We start from the raw sequence: 27,809 nt of genomic DNA, 5'->3' as shown, positions 1-27,809 counted from the left end.
AAAGCCAAACTAGTTCAGACCAATGGTCTGTCTAGCCAGCATCCCATCTCTAGTAGAGACCAGAAGCAGACATTAAGGCAACAGAAGAAACAGGACAAACATATTGAACAATCCCCCTGAACATTTTTCCAGACTTATTTCCACCTCAAGGGATATCATAAACCCGATGCAGGCTGTCTATTTAGTAATCCTCAATTAGTATCTATTCTTAGCCCTGTCCAATCCTGCAAGTTGCTGCAACTTCAACATTCTTTGGCAAGACCTTCCCCATGTCTACTGCCTGTTGCATGAACCAACACACTATTCCGATTTTTTAAGGCTTGCTTTTTGATGATCCCAAGATTTTATGCTGGAAGAGACCATGAGGAGTGCAACCTCAGTCATCCTTTTCACAGTGGTTCTGATCTTGCAAACCTCATTTATGTGACATCCTTTTTCCAGGCTGAAGAGTCCTAATCAGCTCAGTCATTCCTCATACTGAAACTGATGCTTAATTTCATTCCTCTAACCAGTCTTGTTACCCTCTTAGCTTTCTAAGATGCAAGAACCAGAATGGCATACAGTAATTCAGGGGATAGGCAAACGACAGATTCACACAATGGAAGTAATATTGTGTATTTCTGTTGCCCGAGTCTGTTGTAACAAATCTTAATGATTGATATACCTGCAGATGTCTTTCAAGTATTACCAAGCATTGAGCTAGCATGCTTACCTGAAAATACAGCTCCCAAACAGACAGACAGCACAGAGGCCATCTGTTTACGTGTGAAGTTAGGCCTGGTTTTTACCCTCATGCACCACTTTCATCTACATGGTATTTCATAAGTAATTTTATCCCCCAGCAGAAGACACTGCTGTCTTCTAACTGAATTTATCTCTAATCCTGCTGCAATTCCACAATCAGCCCTAATCCTTACTAGCTCAAATAGTTTACCAGCATCAGTGAGTTGTCCCTTGCTACTTCTTTCCCAGGGCAATTATGAATAGATGCGATAGCAGAGGTCCCTACCTCAACACCATCATTTACTCCTGCCCTCTGTTTCTTATCTTTGTAACTGATTATTTATCCATGAAGAAACCTTCTCTGTTATCTCATCACTACTTAATTTCCTTGAAAGTCTTTGGAAGAGATGCTGTAAAATGCTTTTAGGAAACTTCAGTAGAACATAGCAGCCAGATCAAGTTATTAATGGTCTTGTTTGCTGACCACTTAAAAAACCATGAAGAGTAAGGCAGACTTGTCTCTGTGGAAACTCCAACTAAATCATATTCACCAGGTGCTGGTATGTCCTTAACTTCAGTTCTTACTAAGTTGCACTGTACTGATGTCCAGCTGACATGTCTGTACTTCCTGGGTAGAAAAAGAACATTGCTTTTTTCAATTTTGGCCCTGAGTTTAGTTTGGTGAGTCAGTATCATCCACTCTCAGTAATTTCCTATTGCTCATTTTCTGTCTGTTTCTTCTACAACCTCTTCTACCGTGACTTTAATTCCTGATTCTGCTGCAGCTGATCTTAAACAGGGTTTTATAATGTGACTTCCTCCACTTACCTTCACAGCAATGAACAACACAGCATCCATTTACCTGCCCCCTGCAACAGCCTGCAGCAGCCCTGTGGTTGCTGAGTATTCCTTGACACTCCTCAGCCCCCCTGAGTGCTTCTGGCTCCTGCTGCATATGGAAAATTGTATTTTGGTTTAACAACATTTTGCGGAGCTTTGAGCAGCTAAGTCACCTCCCCCCTGCCCTCAGCCTATTTTATTTGCTGAAGTTGATGATCCTTTTGTTTTCTTCATTTAGCTAAAACGGCAGCTTTTTAAAGGGTACTTTCTGATTTCCTTGGCCTTTGTTACTCTGCTGTTCAGCTATACAGTCAGTCTTCCCTTTCGCCTTGCTCAAGCCTTTCTTAGCTTTCAGCATGCACTGGCACAGTACACTGAACATTTATTATTCTCCACACCACTTGTAAGGATGCAATTCTTTCAGATCCCCATTTTAGCTTGAAAAGTGCATGAATAAGAGCAACAGCAACTGGACTCAATAATGGTGCGAGATCCATTTCAGTCTTATATTAAGAAACTCCCAGTCTGTTCAGATTATTACTATTATAAAATTATGAATCACAGGCACAGAGAAGAGGGCATTCTGACTGCTTATGCTGGTGGAGTGAATAAATAATGGATTGACCTTGTAATTTGTGGTAATATTACAAAAAGGTAAAAAGCTAAGACTGTGATGTTGAATCTTTGAAACGTCAGGAAATCCTGAAGTTTTATACTGGCCTCCATGCTGCCTTTTTACATTGAAATAAATATGTATTTTAAATAGCAGAAATCTAACCAAGGTTATAATAATATATACTGCAACCTTACATACACACACAAAAGAGTTATGTGATATGTGAGCATAGAATCCTGCAATATGTTATACTAAAAATAAATCTCATAGTATCCCTTTATTGTTAGAAAGGCTTGGTGGAAGATCTCTTCCCTATATATTTAATAATTCTTTCAGCAACCCTTGTCTTTCCATCCCTCCCAGTTACCTTCTAGGCCTGCCTTAGAAGCAAAGAGAAAAACTAACTGGCTGAACTGAATTTGAGATGCAACTAAGCGTCACTTTTCTACTGATACAGTCTATGTCACATACCAACTAAATTTTCATTTAAATAAAGACAGTAAGTTCTGACATACAAACAACTGTTTAAAAATGTTGGTGTTGTAGAAGCAGCAGCTTACATACGTAATTCATAAGCGCAATATGTAATTAAAGGACTAGTATCTAAGACGCTATGTAGTTACATTATTCTTAAAGATTGTGGGCAAATCTGCCTGTGTGTTTAAATGTGCACATACACAGCCAACCCACATCCTCTATATGTTTATAGACACCTTCATTCTTAAACAAAATGGACAGTCACAGACTTACAAACTACAAAAATGCACTGATAGAAATTGCTGTTAGAATATACAGAATGCACCATGTGGAATATGAAAGAAGCTAACAGCACAATATTGGCACTGCCTCATATAAAACAAGGAAGCCCTCAATATCCTGTCAATGTGTTTGAAAATACACTTGCTATATACTGTCTGCACGGCACAGAGAACAGACTGTTTGTTTCAGCATCTGATTATGCACTTACATAATCTCATGAATTAAGGGTAGTAAACTGCAAAATTCCGACAGAAATTGTAATATCCTTCACCCACATTATTTGTGTACAATAATGAACATTTTTCAGTTTCAGGTAAATTTGGAAAAAAAAGAGTAAAAGATTAAGCATGAGCGAATCCACTATTTTCTGAAATATTCTTTGAATTATTCTTTAACTTTTTAAAATCATGTGTATGTAAAGCAATAGACATACAGATGCATTTAGTAAGAACAATTCAGTATAAAAGAAAAAGGAAATACCGGTAAAGACAAATCCTTTTTCTGCATAAGACAGTATGTAAGACTAATACAGTGCTACAAGCGAGTCATATGGTTATTGCTACTAAAACATTCAGCTGATAAATACTACTATCTGTCCCACTAGGATAATCAGGTTACAGTTACTGTCAGTTTGGTTCTGCAAACGTACTGAAACATTGCAGCATTTCTTCTAGATTTATAGACTGCACTCTACTCTTTTTTTATTTCACAGTAACTCAACTGAAGTTGAGTTTCCTTTCCTCCATGTAATTAAAAAGTATACGTTATTCCCAGTTTTCTACTAGAAAATTATTTCATTAAGGCAGAATAATTCTCGATTCTATTCTCATCTCGTAACATATGCAATAAGTAGAGCTTATAAAATTTCAGGAAGGTCCTGTTAAATGCATTCCTGTGACAAAGGAGATTTCTGTGAGAGATACTCTTGCTGCTAAAGAACGTACATTGCATGCAAAAGTTCAGTCAAAAAAAAACAATCAGTTAACAGTTGTCTTGGAAAAATTAAGCTGAAAGACATTATTACTCTTGCAGTAAAACAAACAAAAATCACACATTTTGCTTTTTCTAAGCATTAGCTTAACATGCTGGAAGATTATTGTTTTCTGTGGGAATTGTATCACCATCTCATTTTCTCCATCAGTGCTGCTGGGATGCCAGAGCAAACCAGCTAGATGCTTCAACAGCTGAGATTTTTTGTTTATTTGTTTGTCTGCATGGTAGCTCATTTTAGATGTCTTTAAATGTTAATAAATAGAAGTTGAAAATGCATTAAGAACCTATGTCAGCCATCAAGGCACTATAGGTTTTCTTCATACTGAATATCTGACTTTCTGGAAAATTTCAGTTAAGAACATGGTTATTATGTCCTCTTTAGAAACACCCAATATTTGAAGTAACTTTTATATAACCAGTGAAGAATCTGGTCAAATTTGAGGTGTATGTGTCAAATGAAGAAAATGAAGCAAATAATGATAACCCTTCTCAAATTGAAAACAAATAGTACTCATCTTCCTGGCATTACAGAACAAACTTCCACTAACGTGTTTCAAGGCACCACTCAAAATACTGATCTGGGCTTAAGACCATTTCACAATGTAACTAGGCCCCACCAAAATTGAAAGCTGCAGTAACTTTAAGCCACAGCCATACCCGTGTGCATGCACTCATGTGAAAGTATCGCACACACTAAATTGCACTGAGGCCGTGAGAACATGCAACTTAGTAATGTGCAATATCTCCACCAGAGCAAGCAGAATGGGAGCTTCAGGGAAGAAGGGTATGGTGCATTCAGGAAGAGAACGACATGCTGCTCAGGGAAAGGAAAATGATTCAGGCAAAGGTGTGCATGCCACTACTTTGGAGACCTGTGAATTGGAGGTTTATACTGGTTCATCCATTTGGGGAGGGGGGGGGAAGAAATCCAGACAAGGGCATCACCTCCCTATGTCAGGGGTAAAGGACATAATTTTCCCACTTACGAAGTGAGGCAGGTGACTTATGAACTACCCTGATTTTACAGAACCTTTCTGAACAAAACAAATCTCACACCGATACGTGCAGATAACAGTTTTCCCCTGACCCTCAAAATACTTCATTATTCATGCAATTATAATTACCATGAAAACTTTCACTAACTAGTACTGAGAACTAAAATTATCTAAATACAGTAAACTGGTCCAAGTGGTTCTCACATTTCTAAAGGAAGTCATCATCCTAACCCTGAGAGTGCTGCTGAAAGAATTCCTGCAACCTAGTCTGGGATAACCCTTCCGCCACAGCCACCAGTCCCCTCCCTAATCCCCTTGCTGTATGAGTTCCTGTAGCTGACTTTTAGTAGCGTCAGTGAAAGAAAATCATGTATTTACTACAATGCCAAGCTCCTAAACACCGCTGCCACACAAGAGAGAGTCCTGCACACAATGAAGGTGCAATACTACCCTCCTAATCCATCACATTTTTGTGCTGATACCCACTTATGTGATACGGAAAATAGAAAAAAAGAAAAGTAATAAAAAAAGGACAGAACAGCAGGAGGGACAAAAGGCAAATGAAGCATTTATTAAGAAGAAGAAATAGTAACGAAGTGTGGCCACGCTCAGGAAGTAAAATTGGAATGAGAAAGACCTGAGATTGATTGCAAACCGAAGAAAAACAGATAAACCAACTGAGCATAAAAGACCCAAAATATCAGAGAACAGAAGCTATTTTGCTACTGAGGTATCAGCAGTATTCAGGATGATTACCGTTTTCCTAAATTTTTATTTCCCACCTCATTTGCAGGCAATGGCACCTGAAATTCCAGCATGGAATTTGGCACTGGATTTTAAATTAGTTGCTTTATTTGAAGTAGTACCAGTAGTTCATACAACAGTCATAAATCCCTGTGGTCACACATGCCTTTGGTAGTGAACTTCTTCCCAGGCTTTTTATTGTTTTTTATGGAATCATCACACAAATATCAATCTTCCCTCTCCTGCTGCAGATTAAATGCTGCCTTCCCCAAGATTCAACTGAGCAAAGACAGTATACAGCAACAAGGCACACGCAAAGGCTTACTTTAAAATGATAGGAGCGTTTTCATCATGAAAGTTACTCAAAATTGGAAAACCTCATTTATGAACAGTTTGCAAAACTGCATTTGTCCTAGAGTCCAAAAACTGTCAGTCCCTTTCTGGAGGATTGCTTGGAGGACTTACTTGTGAGAACTGGCATAACTACACCAAAAGCAGGTATTGGTGGAAAAGGCAAATTTCCCAGCTTATAAACAGAATTACATTCACAACACAGAGAAAGACCAAACCAGCAGCAGTCCATCCCTTGCATTTCCCTTTGCCTCCTTTTGTAGGGACAAACCTAGAAAACAGTTCTTCTGTTGATTGTCAAGGGTTGCACCCTCCTGAAGAGGTGCCATCTCTTCTGAACCACTTCTGTACCTTCCTGCTTTGGCGGTGCTATCTTAATTTTTTTTTTTTTTTTTAGGCTGTAACATTAATAATTTGATACTGGTTTTCTTGATGGCATAAAATTATTATGAAGGCATTGAACCTTACGAATTTCTTGTTTCCAAATTATCAGTCTCACTTCCGTGCCAGGTAAAATTAGGGAAGTCATTCTGGGAGTTATTAAAAAACGCTTGAGAGACAATGCAGTCATTTGTCGTTGCCAGCACAGGTGCACAAGGGGAAAGTCCCATTTAATTGAAAACAAACTCTATGGACTTCTCGCAGTGCCAGGTGTTCCCTGAAGTCATCTTGTCCTTCATGGGCCTCCAAGTGATCTGTCATTCACTGCTCTGCCCTTGTACCACTAGGCTAGCCAAGCAAGCCCTCAGGTCAGGCATGGCACGACCTGCCCTTGCAAAACACCTATTGGTTCTTACCACCCGATAAGTATTGCTGGCATTTTGCCTTCCTCTGTCCTGGATGAACAGATTTCCTGTCAAAGGCTAGGAGGACATTTCATCCCATGGCTTGCAGCAGGTAGTTCTCCTATTCCCTTGAACTTCTTTAAAACTCCTGCAGTATCACCATGATGCACCTTTTTTTCTCCCTCTACTCAAGCACAAATTAACATCTGAGGTACTGTGACAGAAAGAGTCAGATTCAACATCTGGCCCAAAACAGGTTGGAAAGCTGTTCTTACCCCAGTACAGCTTATAAATCAATCCACGTGGATGGATAACTGTCACTGTCTTTGCAAAATCAGCAAAGGAATAAGAAAAATATTTATAAAATCTGTAGCTACTTATAGTCCAGGCAATAAAAATCACAAGACATCTCCAATGACAGAAACTGCAACGGGAAAAAGTCTTGGTTCGATTAGGTGCATGCTGGATAGTAGCTTCAAGTTAAGGGATTTCTTGTGTTACAGAAACTGTCTGCTGATTGCCCTCCTCTTCTCCCCCCTTGCATTCTCCTCACAAATAAGTGGCAGAAGACACAAGGAACAGACCTCCTTGACTGTATCCAAGTTCCCTAAAAATGAGACCATTTTAAGTAAAAGAGCAACAGAAGTAATTGACAATATGGAAGAAGAGTATTTTCATGTCATGTGGTCCCTGAGCAATAAAGATGTAACTGCATCTCTTGCCAGGAGGATCCCTGCCCTCTTGGGAGGACTAGCAGTCCTAGCAGTAGGACTATTAGTCTTAGCCTTGTGCATGTGCGATGTCCTGCTGAAGAGTGATGGGAGCTGGAACACAGCTGGTGACTTTCAATATTTATAACCTGGTCTTTCTGTACTTTTGGACAAGTTGAATGCATCAGTGTTTTGAGGATGGATTCAGGTTGTGTAATTCTGCCACAGTCTAATGATGAAAGTGACTGCATAAGTTTCATCATTTGATAATTCATGAAACAGATGGAGCCTCTTCCTCCCATCATACCACCAAGCATTAACATCCATTTTGCATACCTTTTAGAGATGAGGTGAACAAGACATTTTTAGGTTCCTACCCCTCTAGCAACAACTCATCTTCGAAAACAAAGGATAGCTGCTTCTTTGTGAAAAAAGCAATGGCTTGCAGTGGCAGTTGTTTTTCATATGGCAAAAAACTGGACCTGCATAAAGTCATGTTACTATACTCTTCATATTTACATACTGCAATCATAGTAAGTATTGAGTGGAATATAAGCTAATCTAGAAGCATTATGATAAATCCTTAGGTACAACTGAACAAGAGAGAGGAACTTCTGAAAATCTCAGAAGTAGCATTCCAAAGAATTCAAATTAGGCACCAAATATAGGCTAATATCAAACAAATAAGAACGACCAATTCAGGCTACCTTAGTGAACACACAGACTGAGTTCCCTTGTATATGACAAGTAGCTTCATATTCCACATTCTCTAGACACTGGCTTTTTCTTATAGTACCTGCAGTTACTGATGCATGCTGGCTCTTTCTTACTCACTTTCCTGTGGCTTCTCTAATATATTTTTCTTTCTTTCCATCATTCTAAACTCTAACAAATATTTTGGGTCACCTGTGTCCCAGACCTAGAAACTTAAAATTGCATTTAGTACAATCCTCCTTGCAGAGTACCCATGCCCAGAGAAGCCATATCCTATTTTTGACACTGTTCCCCTCTACCAAGGGCTAAAGAGAACAATTTGTCAGACAGTTTTCAGTTTCTAGATCTGCTTGCATTCTTCAGAAGAGACAGAACTGAGATACTAACCATGTGATCAATAAAAACTCAATAGCAATCACTCAAGTGAAGGGCTATTAATGTTCTGGCAGATTTCCAAATTTGTTGCTTTCTACCTGGATTGCCCCTTCAATTCAACTGACTACAGCAGTTATCATTGTTATTCAAGATCTTACACAGCATGATATAACCTTCTCATTGTCAAAACGTATCTGGAAACAGCTCAATTCCAGTAACAGATAACACCACTTACTCGTAAAATGTACCCTAGAACAACAGCAAACACTTTGCAATGAGTTTGGGAAGCAATACGTCATCAGTTTGAAGTCTATTGACGTTCTGTATGTATGTGCAAGATGACACAGAAAGCAGTGGTTGTGAGACAACAGCTGCATAGAATTTTGCATGGAGTCTGCTGTCCTTGCCCAGTCCATGAACTTTTTTGAAGAAGTGAATGATGACTTAGAACACTGTAGTTAAAATCCATTTATCACGTTACCAACGTGTTAGTGTCTCAAGCTGCTAACAGGTGAAAGCTGACAGGTTCATTCATCTGATGAATGAAATAGGTTACTGTCCCACCCCAAAAATTGCTTTATTGTGAAATCTCAGCAAACCATATTTAAACACACACACAAAAAAAATCCTCCTTCAATTACCATAGTAGTTTAGAGGTGAAACATAAGAATGGTAACTAAGCGTAAACACTGTGGATGCACGCTGGAGGCGTAGTATAGCAGTGCTGTAAGGGGGACAAGGATAGCACTCCCCTGTTGTTCCCTTTGGTGTAATCTGGTTCACAGAGATCATGAACTAGATTTCTTTCAGATGAAACGGAACTGGAAAATGCACTCCAGGACCATATTTAATACACTTCAGCTGCAAATGGATACTTAGTCCCCAAGATTAGACTAAAATTAGTTCAAACTAAGTAACTCTGAAATGTGTACAGCACAGATGTGAGGTCCTCCATTTCAACTGTTTTGCTGTATGAATTTGCTCCTACTGAGCTGCATTAGTTGTTAATGTCACACCGCTGCAAACACAGCGCTTTCCTGACAGGTTAGGGATGTCATGGGTGTATCAGTTTTATGAAATACTAGTATTCACTACAGCACAGACCTCTGACATGTTTTTAAGCAAGTCCAATCAAATTGCCCTTTTACAATCAAGAGGGAAAAGTGACCAGTGCTAGGTTCTTGAAAAGCTTTCAAGATTTGCAACTCATCTTTGAAACAGAAGCTGCTGCAATTGCTAAGTATTTGTAGGTGAACTTCAAATTTAAAAAAAGAATTTTCTAGAAAGGGCAAGAAATCAACAACATACCTTATTGCTTCCTCCACAGACTGACCCACTATATTTGAGGAGGGACCTGGCTGAGACAAAGGTGTCAGGCTTATCACCCACTTTACTGGCTTGTAGTACTCATCACTGGAACTCAACAGGTAGAACAGTGTGGTCAGAAAAATCACCTGCAAAACAAATTGGAGTTTTAAATTAAAAGGCAACACTTTCCAGAACTACAGTATGCAGCTATGCTTCAGATACTGGACATCATTTGAAAGCCACAAAATACTACACCACAAGGTTGGATTTAGAAAAATACACAAGAGCTAAAAGAATAATTTTCTCCCCTGCTCCACAACGGACTTAAGAGCTGTAACTAAACATAATAAAACTTTCAGCCCTGTTCAGCCTCTTCCCAAAGTCACATTGAGATCAAACAACTAGAATGTTGGGGTTTTTTATTTTTTTCCACAAGCACATTTAGCAGATCGAAGAATTGCTGAATAGAAACAAAAAAAAAAAAACCCAAACCAACAAAAACCCAAACCAACACAATTAATAAAACCACCACAAAGCCAAATAAATTGGAGTTGTCTCGAGAGTCATTATGCAGCTGGGTACCAGATATGAAATAAACACAAACTCACAAACAGAAAATTTGTAATATTTATTAGGCTGGCAATCCTGAATATACTCCTGTGAGTTTGAAGATTAGTCTCAGCAGAAGTGACAGCAGTTCCACTGTTTCAGTTTGTAGACCAAAATATACAATCAGGTTGTATTAGCTTCCTGTATGTTGCAGTCTACTATGTTTTCCTTATTTTCCTGTTAGTGGGCTCAGCAACTTCTTGGGCTAAGCCTATACCAACGTGTCTAGCTTGAAAAAGAATGCCTCAAACAAGGAAAATCCATTCCATATGCTCCAGTAGTAAACTATGGCTTGTATTTGCTTCATCTGCAAGCTTTGTATCTTTTTTCTTTCTTCCCAAGATTAAAAAGAATTCTTTCACTTTCCTTACTTCCGACCTACTCATATGCTAGGATAAACCACATCTTAATCTTTTGATAAGCAAAACGCCCTGGCCTCCGTAAAACTTACTTTCAAGTTTTTTATCCAGTCCGCAGACACTTCATGCCCTTTTCCTGCATTCTTTCTGAGCACAACCAGAAAAAAAGCCATGCACGCACCACAACATGCAGTATTCCATTACCAGTCTCACAAATGCCATCCATTTGTGTTTGTTCCCAATTCCTTTCTACTCAGTGAAATGTTACTACTACTTCCCACCACACTTTCAGCCTTTAACTTGGAAGTCTCACACTGCTGTTTTATTTACTGTGACCTCTTTCCAAAATGTCATATACAGGATGAGACTGTATTCCATCTTCCCAGGTGTGTAACTTCTGCCTTGGGTGATAAACCAATCTATGTACTAAAGTCACATGCTATAGATATTACTTCCTACTGAATGTTTGGATGGAAGATGTATTTTTCAAAATGGAGACTCTGAACAAAGCATCCATCATTTCTATGTTTTAAAGCACATTTTTTTTAACCATTTATCAATTTAAAATTCACCATTTTAATTTTTAATCAAGATGACTAAAACTGGACTGAAATGTAATCAGTTGAAAAGCTAACCACTTCAAAAATTATCTTGTTGGCAAATTTAAATTAGTCTGTGAAACTTTCACCTAGTAAAAACCTCTTCTGAAGCAACTTAAGAATCCTGCAAAATGAAAAAGTAAGAGTACAGTTAAAGTTGGAGTAGTGCTTTCTTTTAAACACAGCTCTATCTAGACATAATTTAAACAAGTTCCTTCTGTTTCACATTTAGAAAAAAAACCTTCCCTCAGTAGCCCATTATCTTTTGTCAGAATAAAGATGTGGCATTTTCAAGAGAGTCAGCTTTTTCGGCTGACACTGCTGGCTGGACCACAGCAACACACACAACGTGCTCAAATGCTGCCTACCTAGCTTTAGGGTTCAGTCTATCCAAAATGTAAAAATTCCATTCCAAACCTCCATTAAAAGATAGGGAGACGGGTAAGGATATTGGGCCAGGCAGCAGTCAAAGATGCAGCAATTAAACTAGATCAAAAACTCTGAAACTATTTGCCTTCACATTCCAAATGAACTCTATGCAAAAGCTCTTTCTCCTTACTGGAGAATAGTGAGAGTTCTCCCAGGAAATTGTAAACTTCTTTATTTAAGACTTTCCAAAGAGAGAACTTAAAGAAAAAATGAATTGTTAAACATACCCATCTTTGGAAATCAAATTATTGGAAGAAAATCTCACTACAGCAAAAGACCTAAGTATGCTTTGAGACCCCAGAAGAACAAGAACTGTTAAGGTCACTTCTGGCCCTCTCCTCCTGACTTGAAGGGTGTTTTTCTTTAGCTCTGAAGGAAGGAATGTGAATAGCAGGTAAATCTAACAATGATCTAATACCAAACAGGATTTGGTAACAATGCACATCACAATTTAAGAAAGCTGCCATGATTTATCCTAGGGTCACATCTGGATTTTCCTGGCTTATTACATTAAGCTGCTGCAGCAGGTTAAGAGGGAAAAAAGCACAAGGAAAAATTAAGAAGCAGTTATATTATTTCTACATGGACTCTATGACAGTTCAGTTAAGCTAACCTAAAAAGTACTTTTAAGGTTCAACCAAATTCTCACAACAACTAGCATTTTCATTTACTTATTGCCCCAAATAATGGACTGCATTATCTTTATTTAGCGCAGGCTATTCACTGAATATCCTAAATTTAAGTCCTTTCTCTTTTAGTCATAAGCTGTTAACAAACCCACACTAAACACTATTGAAACAAGTTCCATCAATTTACCTTTTCGTGTTTTAAGAACATCTGTTTAGATTTTGTAGCAAGATACTTTGAGAAAGACTTTTATAAAGATGAGAAACCATGTCTCTGAATAGACACAATGGCCTACGAAATACATAGTGCAAACAAGACTAAGTTATAGCACTCTCCCACAACATTTAACAGTATGAATAACTACTACTTCAAATGCAAATTTTAAATGCCTTCAAAAGAGGTAGCTCATGCAGTTACAAGAACACCAACACTTAGAGATGACATTTTCTGTGCACAGAAATGGGAGGCGAGCATATCCCTTTACCCTAGTGTATTTGAAGCATAGTACAATATAGGACAAACATGATCAGTATTTCTAATTTATTAGTTCTGCTGTTTGCATTTCAAAGGCTACCATTATGAAGAATCTACAGAAAGAACCCGAAGATGTTATTAAAACAAATCTTTCCTATATATATAAGATCACTTCCATACTCTGCCCAAAAGGAGTGAAAAATGGAAGCTCATGGTCAAATCCAAGAGACCAAGAGTGCAGGACTGGCATGTTTTGGTGGAGAAAGCTTTACATGATCATTTTAAGTAACATGTTCAACCTACAACAGAAGTGGAGGAAACAGATTAGCCTTTAGGGCATCTAATCTTTAACAAGATTCCAACCCAGCGATATCCCAACTAGCTCTGCTAAACCAGCTGGCTGCACAGTGCCCCAGCAAGTGGCAGAACCCTGCTGACAAACAAAAAGGCAGGATCATGCATCACAAACAGCATGTAATGAACTTGGTATAAATCATTAGGCATCTAGAGCTAAATTTTGCGTCTGAACAATAAGTGCATTCAAATCGTCTTGCATTTATTATCCAAACTTGTCACTTTTAAGTATACTGGCTTCTCAGACACTGTCTTCGATGTGTCATCATGGGTGAAGCTGTGGACTAAGGAAGAAAAGAAATTAAATATTCCCATGCAATCTTTATTAACTGAAAGATAACTAGAGAACTAAAAAATTAGGTGGCAGTGATTTTCTTCAGTTCAAGACAGCTGTTCCATTAAGTCTTATTGTGAACTGTTCATTCTTAAGTATTGAAGACAATCCACACAGCTGCCTTGAAATGCTGTTAACCATGATTTCAATTTTGCAGTTTAGTCTAAAATGACCTCCCTCCTGAGCAGGCATCAATGAAGGCAATGAAGTTAAACTGGCAAAACACTTTGTTCTCTAACAAATGTTTTTGGGTCCTGAATTAAAAACCAGGATGCAGATTTCAGTCAAGCTTCCAAGATCAGTATTCATTTAGTTAAAACAGGAAAAAGTCATAGGCCAATGTTTTAGATTTTAAGTAATAGCTGTCACAGTGAATGAGATGAAAGAAGCTACCTCTACCATTATAAATTATTCCACTCAGCTGTGGCATTTAGAAACAAAAGAAACTATAAACTATCTAGCTCCCATAATACACTAAAAAGTAAAATCACAGAATGGTTAGGGTTGGAAAGGACCTTTAGATCATCTAGTTCCAACGCCCCCTGGCATGGGTAGGGACACCTCACACTAGACCATGTCGCCCAAGGCTCTGTCCAAGCTGGCCTTGAACACTGCCAGGGATGGAGCATTTAACACTTCTTTGCGCAACCTGCTGCAGTGCCTCACCACCCTCACAGTAAAAAATATCTTCCTTGTATCTAACCTAAATCTCTCCTGTTTAAATTTGAACCCATTACCCATTGTCCTATTGCTACAGTCCCTGATGAAGAGTCCTTCAGCATCCTTGTAGGCCCCCTTCAGATACTGGAAGGCTGCTATGAGGTTTCCACGCAGCCTTCTCTTCTCCAGGCTGAACAGCCCCAACTCTCTCAGTCTGTCTACATACAGAAGGTGCTCCAGCCCCCTGACCATCCTCGTGTCCCTCCTCTGGACTTGCTCCAACAGCTCCATGGCCTTCTGAAGTTGAGGACACCAGAACTGTGTCTGGACCCCAACTGAGGTCTCAGTAATAACATTCTTTAAAGAAAACACCTTCAATAAAAAGGTTTCAGAGCTACTCAGTGTGGGCAATAACATTAATAAGAACTAACTTTGTGTATGAAGCATGCTACAATTAAGAGTTCACAGAGGTTAAATGAAAACAACCCAACAACCCTTTCTTACAGATTTGCTGAAGACACTTCACTAAAAAAAGGAATATAAGGAAATCCTGGTAAAATAAATGCTTCCGCTGACATTTCCCTGTAACAATTTTTTCCATCTTCTGAGAGTATTAGCTTGTTTATGAAGACATGCCATAAGATTTCAGTGGCTGTATAGACTATTGTTGTTGTTTAAACCCCCAGCAACTAAGTACCACATAGCTACTCAGTTACAGTTCAGTATTTTCAAGGCCAGAAACAAGAGTTTTCCATGAACAGAATGACAGGAAGACTGCAGCTCCTTAAGGTGTAAGTTACATAAATCTTGTCCTTTGCCTAGAATGCCCCTCAAAGCACAGATCTGAAAGTTGCAAAATATTAAAAAGAATTCTGGTGTTAGGTAAGATTAGAAGATCTTTTCAATGCTTTAGGCTTGATTTGTTACAACATGTGCAATTAGGTTCTCTCAGTAAAATGGACCATGTAAACCAATGACGTGCTACTTACCACTGAAAGCACAAAATTGAGAAGAGCTGTCCCACTATAGAAGAGGATCGTCACTAATGTTGTAACTGTAGTAAACAAGAGGCTCACGTTGCGACTCATCACTATCCACAAAGACTCCAGGATCTGGAAAAAAGGGGAAGTGAACACAAAGTCAGATACCAATGGTCTTATGAGGAACGGCTGAAGGAGCTGGGGTTGTTTAATCTGGAGAAGAGAAGGCTCAGGGGGGACCTTATCACTCCCTACAGCTACCTGAAAAGAGGCTGTAGTGAGGTGGGGGTCAATTTCTATTCCCAACAAGCTACAGGACAAGAGGTAATGGCCTCAAGCTGCGCCGGGGAAGTTTAGATTGGATATTGGGAAAAATTTCTTCACTGAGGGGGTGATCAGGCATTGGAACAGGCTGCCCAGGGAAGTGGTGGAGTTACTGTCCCTGGAAGTGTTATAAAAACACGTAGACGAGGCCCTCAGTGACATGGTTTAGTGGTGGTCTTGGAAGTACTGGGGTAATGGTTGGACGTGATGATCTTAATCATCCTTTCCAACCTAGCTGATTGTATGAGTCTATGGTATTAACTAGGACAGAGAACTGCTTACAGAGTGATTCATCTTCATCAAGCCACACAAAGACGACATTTAAAAAAAAAAAAATCTTCCCTCATTCCTAAATCACAGTAGGTAATATCAAGTGAAAATGCCCACTTTACCAAAGACAAGTTTCTAGGTAGAGAGATAATTACAAGGTTTTAGAATTTTTCTCCCAAAGCTCAAAGTCATTTTATTATGCAAAATCACAAAAAAATCTAGATGTGCTGACACTTGTTTATTGAGATTAACATTGGCATCAACTGAAAGCAGATCTTTGGAGAGAAAACTCATCTTTTCAAAAGCATAAATGCTAAAACATGAACAATAAGGAGTAACATCACAAGGTAGAAATAAACCTGAAAACAGATTCAAATCAAATATCAGAATTACTACTTTAATAAATGTTTTTTAAATGTTTTATGATAATGAGATATATAATTTTTATGATGTCTGAAGACAACTATGCAAGTTGTGATTTTGAGTAGGGATGCATCAGTTAGTGAAGCAATTATGGAAGATAAATCAAACAATGCTAGACAATCTATTAGATTTTGTACTGGCTTGGGGAACTGATTGCTTATTAGTTACAATAGTGAAGAGCAGTTTTGAGACATGCCTTTACACAGAATACTCACTACAGTCAAATTAGTTTATGTATGGATGCAGATACATCAATCTGAATAGAGCAGCAACTTCATGAGACATTAAGGACATAAAGGCATGGCAGAGTATGCCACACGGAAGCATCCTAAAAGCAATGCATAGTAGTTTCATAACAGATACTTCATTCAGAAGGAATACAGTAAGAATGTATTAGCCAAACTGATTCAAACATATAAAAGAAGCAAGGTCACAGACAAAAGCCATACCTTCTTTCAAACTAATTAACTGGAAAAACTGCAAAAGTTCTGACACAAAAGCCTTTCTCCAGATTTAAAGCTGTAAGTAAAGACTTCAAAACTAACAATAGTTACTCTTGGTTTAATGAATATCTTAAACTGAATTAAAGAAAAAGGAAAAAAAAAAAACCCCAAAAACCAACAACCCCTTCCAATAGCTGGCATTTATAAAGCAAAAAAGGATGAGCCACGTGATCACCTCTCCCTTAGAATTGATTAAAACATATAGAAGATAATTTATTAAGCATAAACTTGTGAGGGAATAAGTGCTGGGGGAAGTGACGGTGAATTACAGCACACAGTAAAACCAGAAAGATCTACTTAGTTCATGCTTCTCACTATTTAATGGGAATTATTAATTTTAAGGCTCATATTTTGAACAGATTTTATTAGTGTCTCCTGAGTTTCTGCTGACAAATGTTCTTCCATGGATTAAGAATTCATCCTGAGGGTACAGCAGTGGCATAAATTCACACAGCCACCAGGTAACTTTATTAAATGTACAGTACACTATGAGGACTGTAAACACAGAGGACAGTGATTTTTTCAGGGAACAGTCTGCAGTTAAAGCAGAGCCCTTTCCGTTAGTACTCAGTAAAAACAGTACACAGCAACAGGCCATAAGTTGTATGCTAACTGTGCAAGGCTCCAGTCCTAGATGTTTAAGCCTGTTACTAGAACTTGGCACGTGAACGGGAGCTGAGTGCCACAGGCCTCCTGATATGATGAAGAGTTTCATCAGAGAACAGCAGCAAAAGCCTTGAAAATATGGACAAAGATTGAAAATGAAGGCCCCTGAAACACAAGCAGTTCCTTGAGGAAGAAACAATTGAAGACGTGCAAGCTTAAGAGCTAGGAAAAAACTGCTCTGGGTTAAAGAAAATGCAGTAGCAACTAAGGAAGGTGGGAAGGGACGGGCAACAAAAACAGGCAAGCAACAGGATTAGGCACCTGCCATGACCTGGAAAAGTAATGCCTCTCCAAGTGTCACACAGCATATAATCCAGGGTAGAGGTCAACGGGTGGGAGCTGTCCAGAAACAAACAAACAAAAAAAAAAAAACCCCTTATAAAAGGACAAGCTCCTTCATTTGAGCAAAGATGTCCATTTCCATTCCAGTTTTCCAGATTTAAAAGCTCATGAACCTGTCCACTTTGACTTCCATGACTCAGCTCATCAAGGATAGCAGCTACTGGTGCCAACTATACAGCATCACCATGATCATACTTTATCCTCACAGCCCATGTAGGATATGATTGTTAAGGATAGACCACTTTGAATACATAATGATAATAATTACTGCACTGTAAACCAAACAATTAGCATGAAGTGTGTTGTTAATGAAAGTTTGTCTAGTAAAGTGTTTTTTTAAAGATTAAAACCAGGCTGACTTATCAGTCTTCTGAATACTAACCACAGCGATCATTAATTCCCTCCCTTGCACACCATCACTTGCAACACATCAGCTGAGCTGATGATACTGGTGAGTGGTTCACAAGGAAAGGGGCTTGTTCCACCTGCTACAAGAGACTGTACATCAACTTGGGGGTGCTGGTCGATGTGAAATTTAACATGAGCCGGCTTCGGTGTGCGCTTGCAGCCCAGAAAGCCAACCGTATCCTGGGCTGCAGCAAAAGCAGCATGACCAGAGGGTCAAAGGAGGTGATCCTGCCCCTCTACTCTGCTTTCATGAGACCTCACTTGGGAGTACTGTGTACATGTCCTCAACGTAAGAAGGACATGGAACTGTTGGAACAAGTCCAGAGGAGGGCTACAAGGATAAGGAAGATGGAACGCCTCCCGGATGAAGATAGGCTGAGAAAGTTGGGGCTGTTCAGCCTGGGGAAGAGAAGGCTGTGTGGAGACCTCATAGCAGCCTTCCAGTAATGGGTTTAAACTTAAACAGGGAAAGTTCAGGTTAGATATAAGGAAGAAGTTCTTTACAGTGAGGGTGATGAGGCACTGGAATGGGTTGCCCAGGGAGGTTGTGGATGCTCCATCCCTGGCAGTGTTCAAGGCCAGGCTGGACAGAGCCTTGGGCGACATGGTCTAGTGTGAGGTGTCCCTGCCCATGGCAGGAGGGTTGGAAGCTTTAGCCTGAGGAGCTGATAAACCAGGAATATACAGCTGCAGTTAGTTTGAATGTAGTTATCAAGTGCCTTGATCAGTATCAGAAGTGGTTCTCCTAGAAGAACATCCTTGTTAGGTAGAGTCATAGATCTCTTGAACTAGTTATTGCTAGCATTTGCTTTAAGGTACATCTCTGAATGACTACCTTATTGGGGAGCGGGGAAAGGATGGTAGTTGGATTGTTACTGAAGAACAGAATGTATTAGCTATAAACTTAGGAGATTACTTGAAAAAATCCTCAGGCCAGAGAAAACATTAGGATATGTGGTAACTCAGTGAAATATTTGAGAAACTGACTTGATTTGGAACACACACATCAATCATGCTAAAGGCACAGACAGAGAAACCAAACTGAGCTGAAGCTCTCTGTGTATGTCTTAATGGAAGGTCTTCTGTCTTCCTGTCTGGGAAACAGACTCTGAATGAGATCCAGCTGCTGGTGGAATGATGAAGATTCTTGTGCAAGAAGCAAAAAGATCAATTTAAGGAGACATTAGCAATGTCTCACATATGATCAAGGGAGTTCTGAGTCATTCAGAGATTTGGCCAGCAGCAATTTACTTTTTCAAGGTTTCAAGCCTTCAAGAAATGGAGGAAAGTGTATGAATGGAAAAACAGGTGAGTGGAGAAGGAATGAGGCCTTTTTATTTTTCAGAAATTAAATCTCTGTAGTCCAGCTATGTATTGCATATTTCATTCACTAGAAAAACTACCTTGGAATTGAGCATGGGGTGTAAAATTTGAGGCATGAGTGAGGACCCACTCTAGTTCTCTCCCCAAACTAACAATAGGATGAAATAAATCCCACTTCAGAAATACATCACTGAATAACCTGTTTTGTAACATCACTGCTTCTAAAGAACACTGGCAAACTCCTGAGCTGAAAGGTGGCAGTGTTGCCAACACCAAAGATTTAGGAAAAAAAAAAAACAAATTGATGATTTAGAAAAGCTCCCCCACAATCCCCACCACACAGAATACACTCAATAAAAAAAAATAAATATCCCTAAGTCCCACAAAAGATAAAAAAGGAAACAAAACCCAAAACAAGTCTTTCAAAAGCACTCACATAATTTAATTTTCATTTTTAATTTATATATTTATACTTTAAATTTTTAAATTTAATTTTTATTGACCTTTCCCAATTCAGTATGTCATTCTAATAGCCCATTGTTCTTCTTCAAAATACCAAGAGAAAGACTTTCATGCTCTGATAAAAGCATAAATCCCAAATACAGGAAGGTTCCATTGTATCCTAGAGCAGGCAAGCAGTTCTAAAACACCCAACTTAAGTAAAAATTTTTCTTACTTTCATCATCTCCAAGTTTAATGACCTAAACAGGCACAGAAATCAGGTTTTCATCAATTTTAATTTGAAATATCAGTGTAATACTTATGCAAAGCATCATGGATGAGCAAGCCAGCAGAGAAAATGTTGCCTGATAAGGATGTGAAATCAGGATTTAGAGCTATGCTGACTGGTTTACCGTCTGTCACTAAGGACATGAGGGTATGGAGAAATAGGACAGGTGTTTCCCCACAGCATATGAGTAATGAGTTCATGGAAATAAACAGGAAAGCAAGTCAACTGCTGGCACTTTTCTTCCTGAACTTCTAAACCAGATTTCAGCAGTAAAGCAAAGCATGCGAGCTAGATGGAAATTTTAATATTAATGTATTTGTCTTAAATATTTATTCTCTTTACACTATTTCCTGCATTATTCTAGCCTATTTAGATTACTGAAGCACACTTACCACATTTTCTAAGCACTGTGCGGCAATGCTGTAAATTACATGGCTAGCACCTATCATGTAGTTTCTCTTCCTTCTCTCTCTTGCCTAGAAGAAAACTCTGTATTTATTTTAACTGATAATGTGCTGTGTGTTGTTATAACTGCCTCAAGCACGCACAGTCAACTTCAAGAAAGTGTTAAGCAAATTTCACTATTAACTGAAAAAAGTTTCAACACAATAACTTTCTCTCAACTTTTTCTTGACTCCCATCTTCTACGATAGAAAACTGTAGGCATTTAAGCAGCAGTTGAGGGAGGACAGGAAAAGCACACATGCCCATCAGCCTAAACCAAGAACTGCCTTGAGGCGAACACTAGCTTTAATTGCATCCACAGAAATGTTACGTTGTGAGTTAGGTATAAATAATATTCTTCCAAAACAGACAGATAGTAACCTGAAGATACTTCTAGTTTATGCTAACAGCTCAAGTCAAGAGATGAACTGTATCGGGATTGACTCTGTGTATATTAAGCATTTCAGACTTAACATCATTTTTTCGGGAAATTTTTTTCAGTTTGGATTGCTTTCAATGCTTTTTCTTTCTCCTCATGAGGTGAAAGGTCCAATGTATTAATTCAGGAACTCACATAGTGTAAAATATTAATTTCATTCTCCACAGAATTTTTATAAAAGAAGAGAGAAATAGGCTGCTTTCAAAGCAATGAATAATAATTTGAGGAAAAAAATGCCAGACAACCAACAAAAAAATTTCATTTTCACAAGCTCTTGGTCAGTAGTTTCCTCAATTATAACCTAGACAAATTGGTCTCTTTTTTTAAAAGAAAATGACTACATGATATAAAGCAGTTAAAACCAGCTTGCTGGTAATCCTATAGGTAATCCTACAGCAACAATCTCTCTCAGGAAGTAGTGTGGGAAGCTAGTATTAATGAAGATGCTGAAATCTGCCGGTTTTCTTCATCATAACCAGCTCTGTTCGTATCCTAAGCAGGACACAAACATCTTAAGCAGGCTTACAATAATTGCTTAGGTAATTCTAAATAACACTAACAGTGTTTCCATAATTTTCCAGTATTTGAATTCATAATCTTAGTGGTAGTCCAAAGAAGAACTGCTATCAGTTAAAAATGAGACAGATTCAGTAATAAGGGAAAAAAAATATACCGAAAGAAATGTTTCGATGTTCTCATGAACAAATGATGCAACATCTTGCCAGTCCAGAATATCACCAAGCCAGCTGTTTTGACGGTTTATGTGCCATTTGTGTCCTTTGTGTCTTCCAGAATGTGTTACATTCTTAAAAAGAGAAAAAAACATGTAAAGAAAACAGACATTTGAATAACTTACAGATGTGAGAAAGCCAAAGACTAATGTTTTCTTAATGAGGAACACATCCAACATGCATCTGAATACTTAGAGCTGCTTTAACTGGCATCCTCAAAAATACCTCAATGTACTCTGTACACTGGAAAAATTAAAATCTGACGGAAAACCATTGTTAATTACCACATATAATTACAGTTCTGTATATTGCACGGATTCAACTCAGTTAAACATTAGCTTTCCTGCTTAACTGATAGAATGGTATCTATCTTGCTCTTGATGAAAGCACACAAGAAAGAGGTAATTATTGGGAGTTGCTGCCTACATAATTTACTGTTTGCAACATACAACTTTTCTTAGTACAATCCACAAAGGAAAACGCAAGCAGAAGCCAACACAAGTAGTTCTCTCACAATTAGTGTCTACTGCTCCAGTGGCAATGTTCAGCCATGCAAAAGTCAAAAGCTAAACTGGAAGCATGGAGAGTTTCTTCTGACGAAAGAGCTTTGTAACTGCAGCAAAGCAAGACAACAGGAAATGGCCATAACCGTAACAGCCAAGTCCTTACGTGGCTTCCCCCTTATGAAGCTGACTATCGTCCAACTAAATCCCACCTGATTACTGTCTAGCACGAGACTATTTAACTCAGTCTGGGACTGTGACAAGTGTTTCAGAGAAGTATGACAAAATTCTACTGTAAGCAAATCTAAGCAAACCCACTGACTGCAACAGATCTCACCTTAACCTTTTACAGTAAGAGACTTCAAGTTCTCAACTCTGATGTTTATATAAGCATCCTACTACTTCTGTTAGAATTTTCCAAAAGCTTTTAACTGTACCAGCCCGCATTCAAAATGACAGTATCTTTTTCAGCATACATGGCAAGTAGTATTCCAAGTGAAGTCCCTGCACTGATTTATCTAAGAGCATTACATTTTCTGCTTATTACCAATTCTCCCTAGATGCATTGTTATACTTTGTCATGCACAATTAGCAATGTTCTTTAACAATCCACAGTAACACAGAGATATTGCTTTTGAGATGGCAGTTTATTTAGAGCAGAAACATTACAAGTAGTCAAAAATGTCTCTCCAATAGGCCTTTTGTATTTGTAAACCACATCAAGAACCTATTTTGTGTTCATCTAGTTCTATTTTCAAAGACAGGTCTCACAATTAACTAGCAGAACTAGTTATCATTTGCAAATTTTGTTAATGTTTGTTACTCATACACATTTCAAGTTCACTGATATTCAGCAACTGTACTGTTGTAGCACCTAAGGCCTCAGGTGATGATGAATAAGGGATTTGAATGGTCAACTGGTCCCTCTTCCAAAAATTCACTAGATCTTAAAAACAAAACCCCACACCTGAATGGACTAGGAAGAGGAGATTCTTGTTCTTGAAAGAGACACCTTGATTGCAGAGTTATACCATCATCGCCCAAGTCATTTATTATTCTGCTACTGTTTTACTTTACTGGGTACATAGATGCAACGGTAACTGATCTATCACAACATCTCTAGAACCTTTTAAAATATATAGCATTTGCTACCTACTGATCTTCTCAGAAAGTAGCAGTTAATCATCGAATCCAGATTTCATCAGTAATTCTTCCTCAGTTCTACAGCTTTCATTGAAGAGAATCACCTGAGCCTGGGTTCTTCAGTTACCTACAGACTAAAGCAATACCATGCAGGCCTCAAAATGAAGTGTGATTATTATGCTCATACAGCTGAAATAGTGGGGAGTGTGAAAGCTGTACTGGGAGAGTTAGATACAGTACAGATGTCCTCCACATCACACTATCATCTAGTTTACTAGTTTTCAGATACACTGAAGGATCACACAAGGCTATTGTAATATTGCAGAAAGAAATAGCCAGGTGGAAAGCACTGAGATATTTATGTGGATATGGAGCACGGCAGAAGGGGCAAGATTAGAAATAGACTCTGGAAGAGTTACCTGCAGTTGACAGGTAACTGGTTGCAGCCCAGCACGCCAATGGTAACACAGAGTGTCTAGTATGCAAACAACAGCCAGGGAAACAGATTTCAAGATTGTAGGCAACAAGCATCAGTGCATTCCTGGAGCTCTTCCTGCCATTTTGACAGCCAGGAAAGCTGTTTCTTGCCCTACCAGAAGAGCATCTACAAGCAATAAGCCTCACGGTATTCCCTCGAATAAGAGACACAGGAAAAAAATCACATAATGCAATGAACAAAGAGAGAAATTGTGCTGCATACTGCAGCAACAAAAGTACTTCTAAAGCACATGTAGTGACACAGGGCCCTACTGAATGATACAGTGCTACCGACCATCTGACACACAGGTTATACTAGTAAAAACAACAGCTTTATCAGTATAACTATACCAAAAGTAAGTGCTTTTCTTGGTCAAGTATTTAACACTGAATACTCTCAAGTGCTTAAGGCCAGCAAAATCTACTGTAGATACAGCTTTAATTTCTTGCTAGTAGTCCCATATTCCTCAACAGCACTGTGTTATCTCTCTACATCCTCTTCTACAGCACTATCTTGCAGAAAAACAAACTGATTCTTTCCCCTTCTATTTTGATTACTGTACTGAAACTCTTTACATCTTTTAACAGAGATCTTCTTGGAACTTTAGAGGTACTTTAAAAATAACCGTATAAAGAAAAATGTTAAAATACTATAATTGCAATTATTTAAATATGCAGAAGTATCTCAGAGGTATGACTTCTGGATTTTGATATTTCCTTTGCACAATAGCCAATGAATTGCTTTTCCCTTTAAAAGTCAAACAGCATTGGCAGCATAAAACTCTTACAAACTTTTCAAGATTCTGTCTGCAGAACCCATTATAGGAAGGCTAGTACAGTTGGCAAAAATGCATCGTAAGAAACTTAGTGAAAGGACAATTTCTTTCCCAAAATTTCAAATTAATCAAAGTTACACAAATCATGCAGAATACCAGTTTCCTTTTCCTTAGCCCCTCAAGATGACAAAAAGTTAATGAAAAGCCCTGAATTACAAAATACTAAATATATGAAACAAGGAACGAGTAAATTAAATGTCATACATAAACCCATACGTAACTAAAGTGAAGGACATAGCTCTGGCTATACTCTGACAGTAGAACCATCTTATACACTTGCAATTTTTACCAACTTTTTATTATTATGACCTTTATTCACCTATTTGCTTATCTATTTCTCAGAAGCACATGCTTAGCATAATTATCTCAAAGTACTAAATAACAGTTTATATAAATGCCATTTAAATAAGTTACCCACCTTCACAAACCAAGAGTGATAAAGCCTGTCCCAGAGCTCTAGCACTTGTTTTTCAATCATAGCGGTGTTATTCACTTTTTCTCCTAAAATCTTATGGAGCTAAAACAAATAGAAACCTTTTATTGTACAGGACAGAATGAAGCTGGCATCTACTGACCAACTCCAAGCTAGATGAATCACATAAGAGTGTCAGTAAAGGCACGGCTTCAACGTAAATGAAAAGCTGCGTATCAGTATGGAATGCACACTTCAGACAACATGGTTCACAACATGAAGATTTTGTCTGCAGAAAAACATTCTGCTGCACTAAGCTGAGGACTTCTTTCTGCAATGAAAACCAAATGCTATCTCTAAAATGCTTAATCCACAACCCTTGATCATCCTTAGGGTAAGTATTTCAAATAATTTGAAATGTGTACTAGGTATCAAATAGATAAACAAGAATCTTGACAAATTCTCCTGAAGGAAGTTAACTTAAATAATTATTAAAAAAAAGAAAAAAACAAAAAAACCCCACGAAGCCAATCTACCACACACAGCCCACACAGAAATTAGAATGCTGGTGGGGAAAGAATATTAAAAATAAATAAAGTCTACATTGTCTACAATTGAGGAGCTAAAGCTAGATGAAAAAATTAGTCATCTTTATCTGATGCATTTTCACTGGCAATCTTATTAAAAGTGATGACAGATTTTTCAGTTCTTATAAATATTTCTCTGAGCAGAAAAGACTACTGAAATCACTCTCACCCTTCCTTCAACTCACAAACTAGATAGTGGAAAGAACACATCTGTCAACAAAACAGTTAACCACACAGAAAGGAATTGCTGACAAACATATTTTTATTTCTCCTCACTTTTATGAAACACAAGAAATGAAAACGTTAAAAAAGGTGGGGGAGCTCACGCTTACCTTATGTGTAATCCATTCTCGGCCATATTGGTATACATTATTAACTGCTGAATTGAGTGCCTTCTGAATAACCTGGGCTTCTGGGAGCCAGCTAATTTTTTGTTTTTAAAGAGGGAAAACAAAGTTAAATGTTCCGTAGCTTACTCATTTCATTACACCCAAAACACATTACAAATTAACATTTGAAACAACAAGCAGCAGTTAAAGTTACATATAAACTTACTACAACTAGAATATTTTCTCTTACATATGAGAAAAACTGTCCCTTGATAAGCAAAGCACAATTAAATCTATGGCACACCACTGCATTTGGAATTCCCGAAGGTTCCTGAAACCTTAGTTAAATTGGTTTCTCAACCTTTTCAAAGAGATCTGCTCTTTAATCTGTATGCATGCTATTCACACCACATTCTTAGAAATTTTCCTAGTGTTCTAGTTCTGAAAATACTATATGAAACAGTCTCATTTAGCTGCAAACACAACCTTCTGAATTACGAGCTGAATGGAAATTGTTAACTTAGTTTCCCTGAAAAAGCCACCAGATGAAGCAACGTGTTTGGGCACCAGTTATTTTTAAGCCCCCCCGCCCCCCAAACTATCTGCTCATGAATTTCTTCAGATATACCTATCACTTTTAAGCAATGTATCTACTGAGTTGCTAGCATTTCAACACTTGTGAACAGAGGGCACACGTTCTCTGCTTTGACTTTCTACATCTTGATTCAATGGCACATGTTGGAGCCCTTCTATAACCAGAAAGTATTCAGGAAATAAAACTGCTGCATTTGTTCACCTGACTAGAGATCAACATGGAACCTTTTCTGTCTCTCTGACCCTTCAGAAATGTTCTTCATTGGAATTCCAAGACATTTCAGTCACTCACCTCTAAGCACAATATAACCATCAAGCTCTGAGAGCTGGTAAAGCTTGATGGATTTGGCAAGAGGTATAACTTACTCCTAACAAAACGGAAGATAGTGCTTTGGATGCTTCAAATTCACATGAAACACTGGAAATAAAAATTTTACCTAAACTTCTGCTAATTACTCAAATAGTATTCCAGTGTTTTCATTACTTGAATAAGCTTCTGACAGTCAAATTTCCATTTTTGTTAGTCCTAATTTCTTCCATTTCTTCCTAATTTTGCTTCCAAAGCAAAATGGAAAGTCTAAACAACACAAGAGATGCCATGAAAGAATAAAGAAACACATTTGTAAGTGCTCTCTGTTCTCTTGAGTGTGATTACATAAGTATTACTTAAGTATTGCTAAAGCAATTGACTGGAAAAAGTCAATTTTCATTGAAAACTGAAATTTTCATTGAAATTTCATTGAAAATTCATTTTCAAGAAGGGGAAAATGGAAGACCCAGAGAACTACAGACCAGTCAGCCTCACCTCTGTGCCTGGCAAAATCCTGGAGCAGTTTCTCGTGGAAAGCATGCTAGGGCACATCAAAAAACAATGAGGTGGTTGGTGACAGCCAACATGGCTTCACTAAGGGGAAATCCTGCCTGACCAATTTGGTGGCCTTCTATGATAGGGCTACAGAACTGATGGACAGGGGCAGAGCAGTTGAC

The 27,809-nt window shown here is 38.3% G+C and overlaps 1 protein-coding gene across 1 annotated transcript in view; it reads right to left on the bottom strand.

Moving 5' to 3' along the window:
- Positions 1–27,809, bottom strand: part of TMEM245 (transmembrane protein 245) — an 82,086-nt gene that overhangs the window by 16,717 nt on the left and 37,560 nt on the right. The window contains 5 exon segments of the mRNA XM_030487336.1: positions 9,914–10,059; positions 15,348–15,470; positions 21,884–22,015; positions 25,319–25,417; positions 26,232–26,322. Of these exon segments, the coding sequence (XP_030343196.1) occupies positions 9,914–10,059; positions 15,348–15,470; positions 21,884–22,015; positions 25,319–25,417; positions 26,232–26,322 (591 nt within the window).

Source organism: Strigops habroptila, chromosome 1, assembly GCF_004027225.2.
Source record: "Strigops habroptila isolate Jane chromosome 1, bStrHab1.2.pri, whole genome shotgun sequence".
Classification (NCBI taxonomy): domain Eukaryota; kingdom Metazoa; phylum Chordata; class Aves; order Psittaciformes; family Psittacidae; genus Strigops; species Strigops habroptila.
The sequence above is the reverse complement of the archived record's forward strand: the minus strand, read 5'-3'. Positions and strand labels throughout refer to the sequence as shown.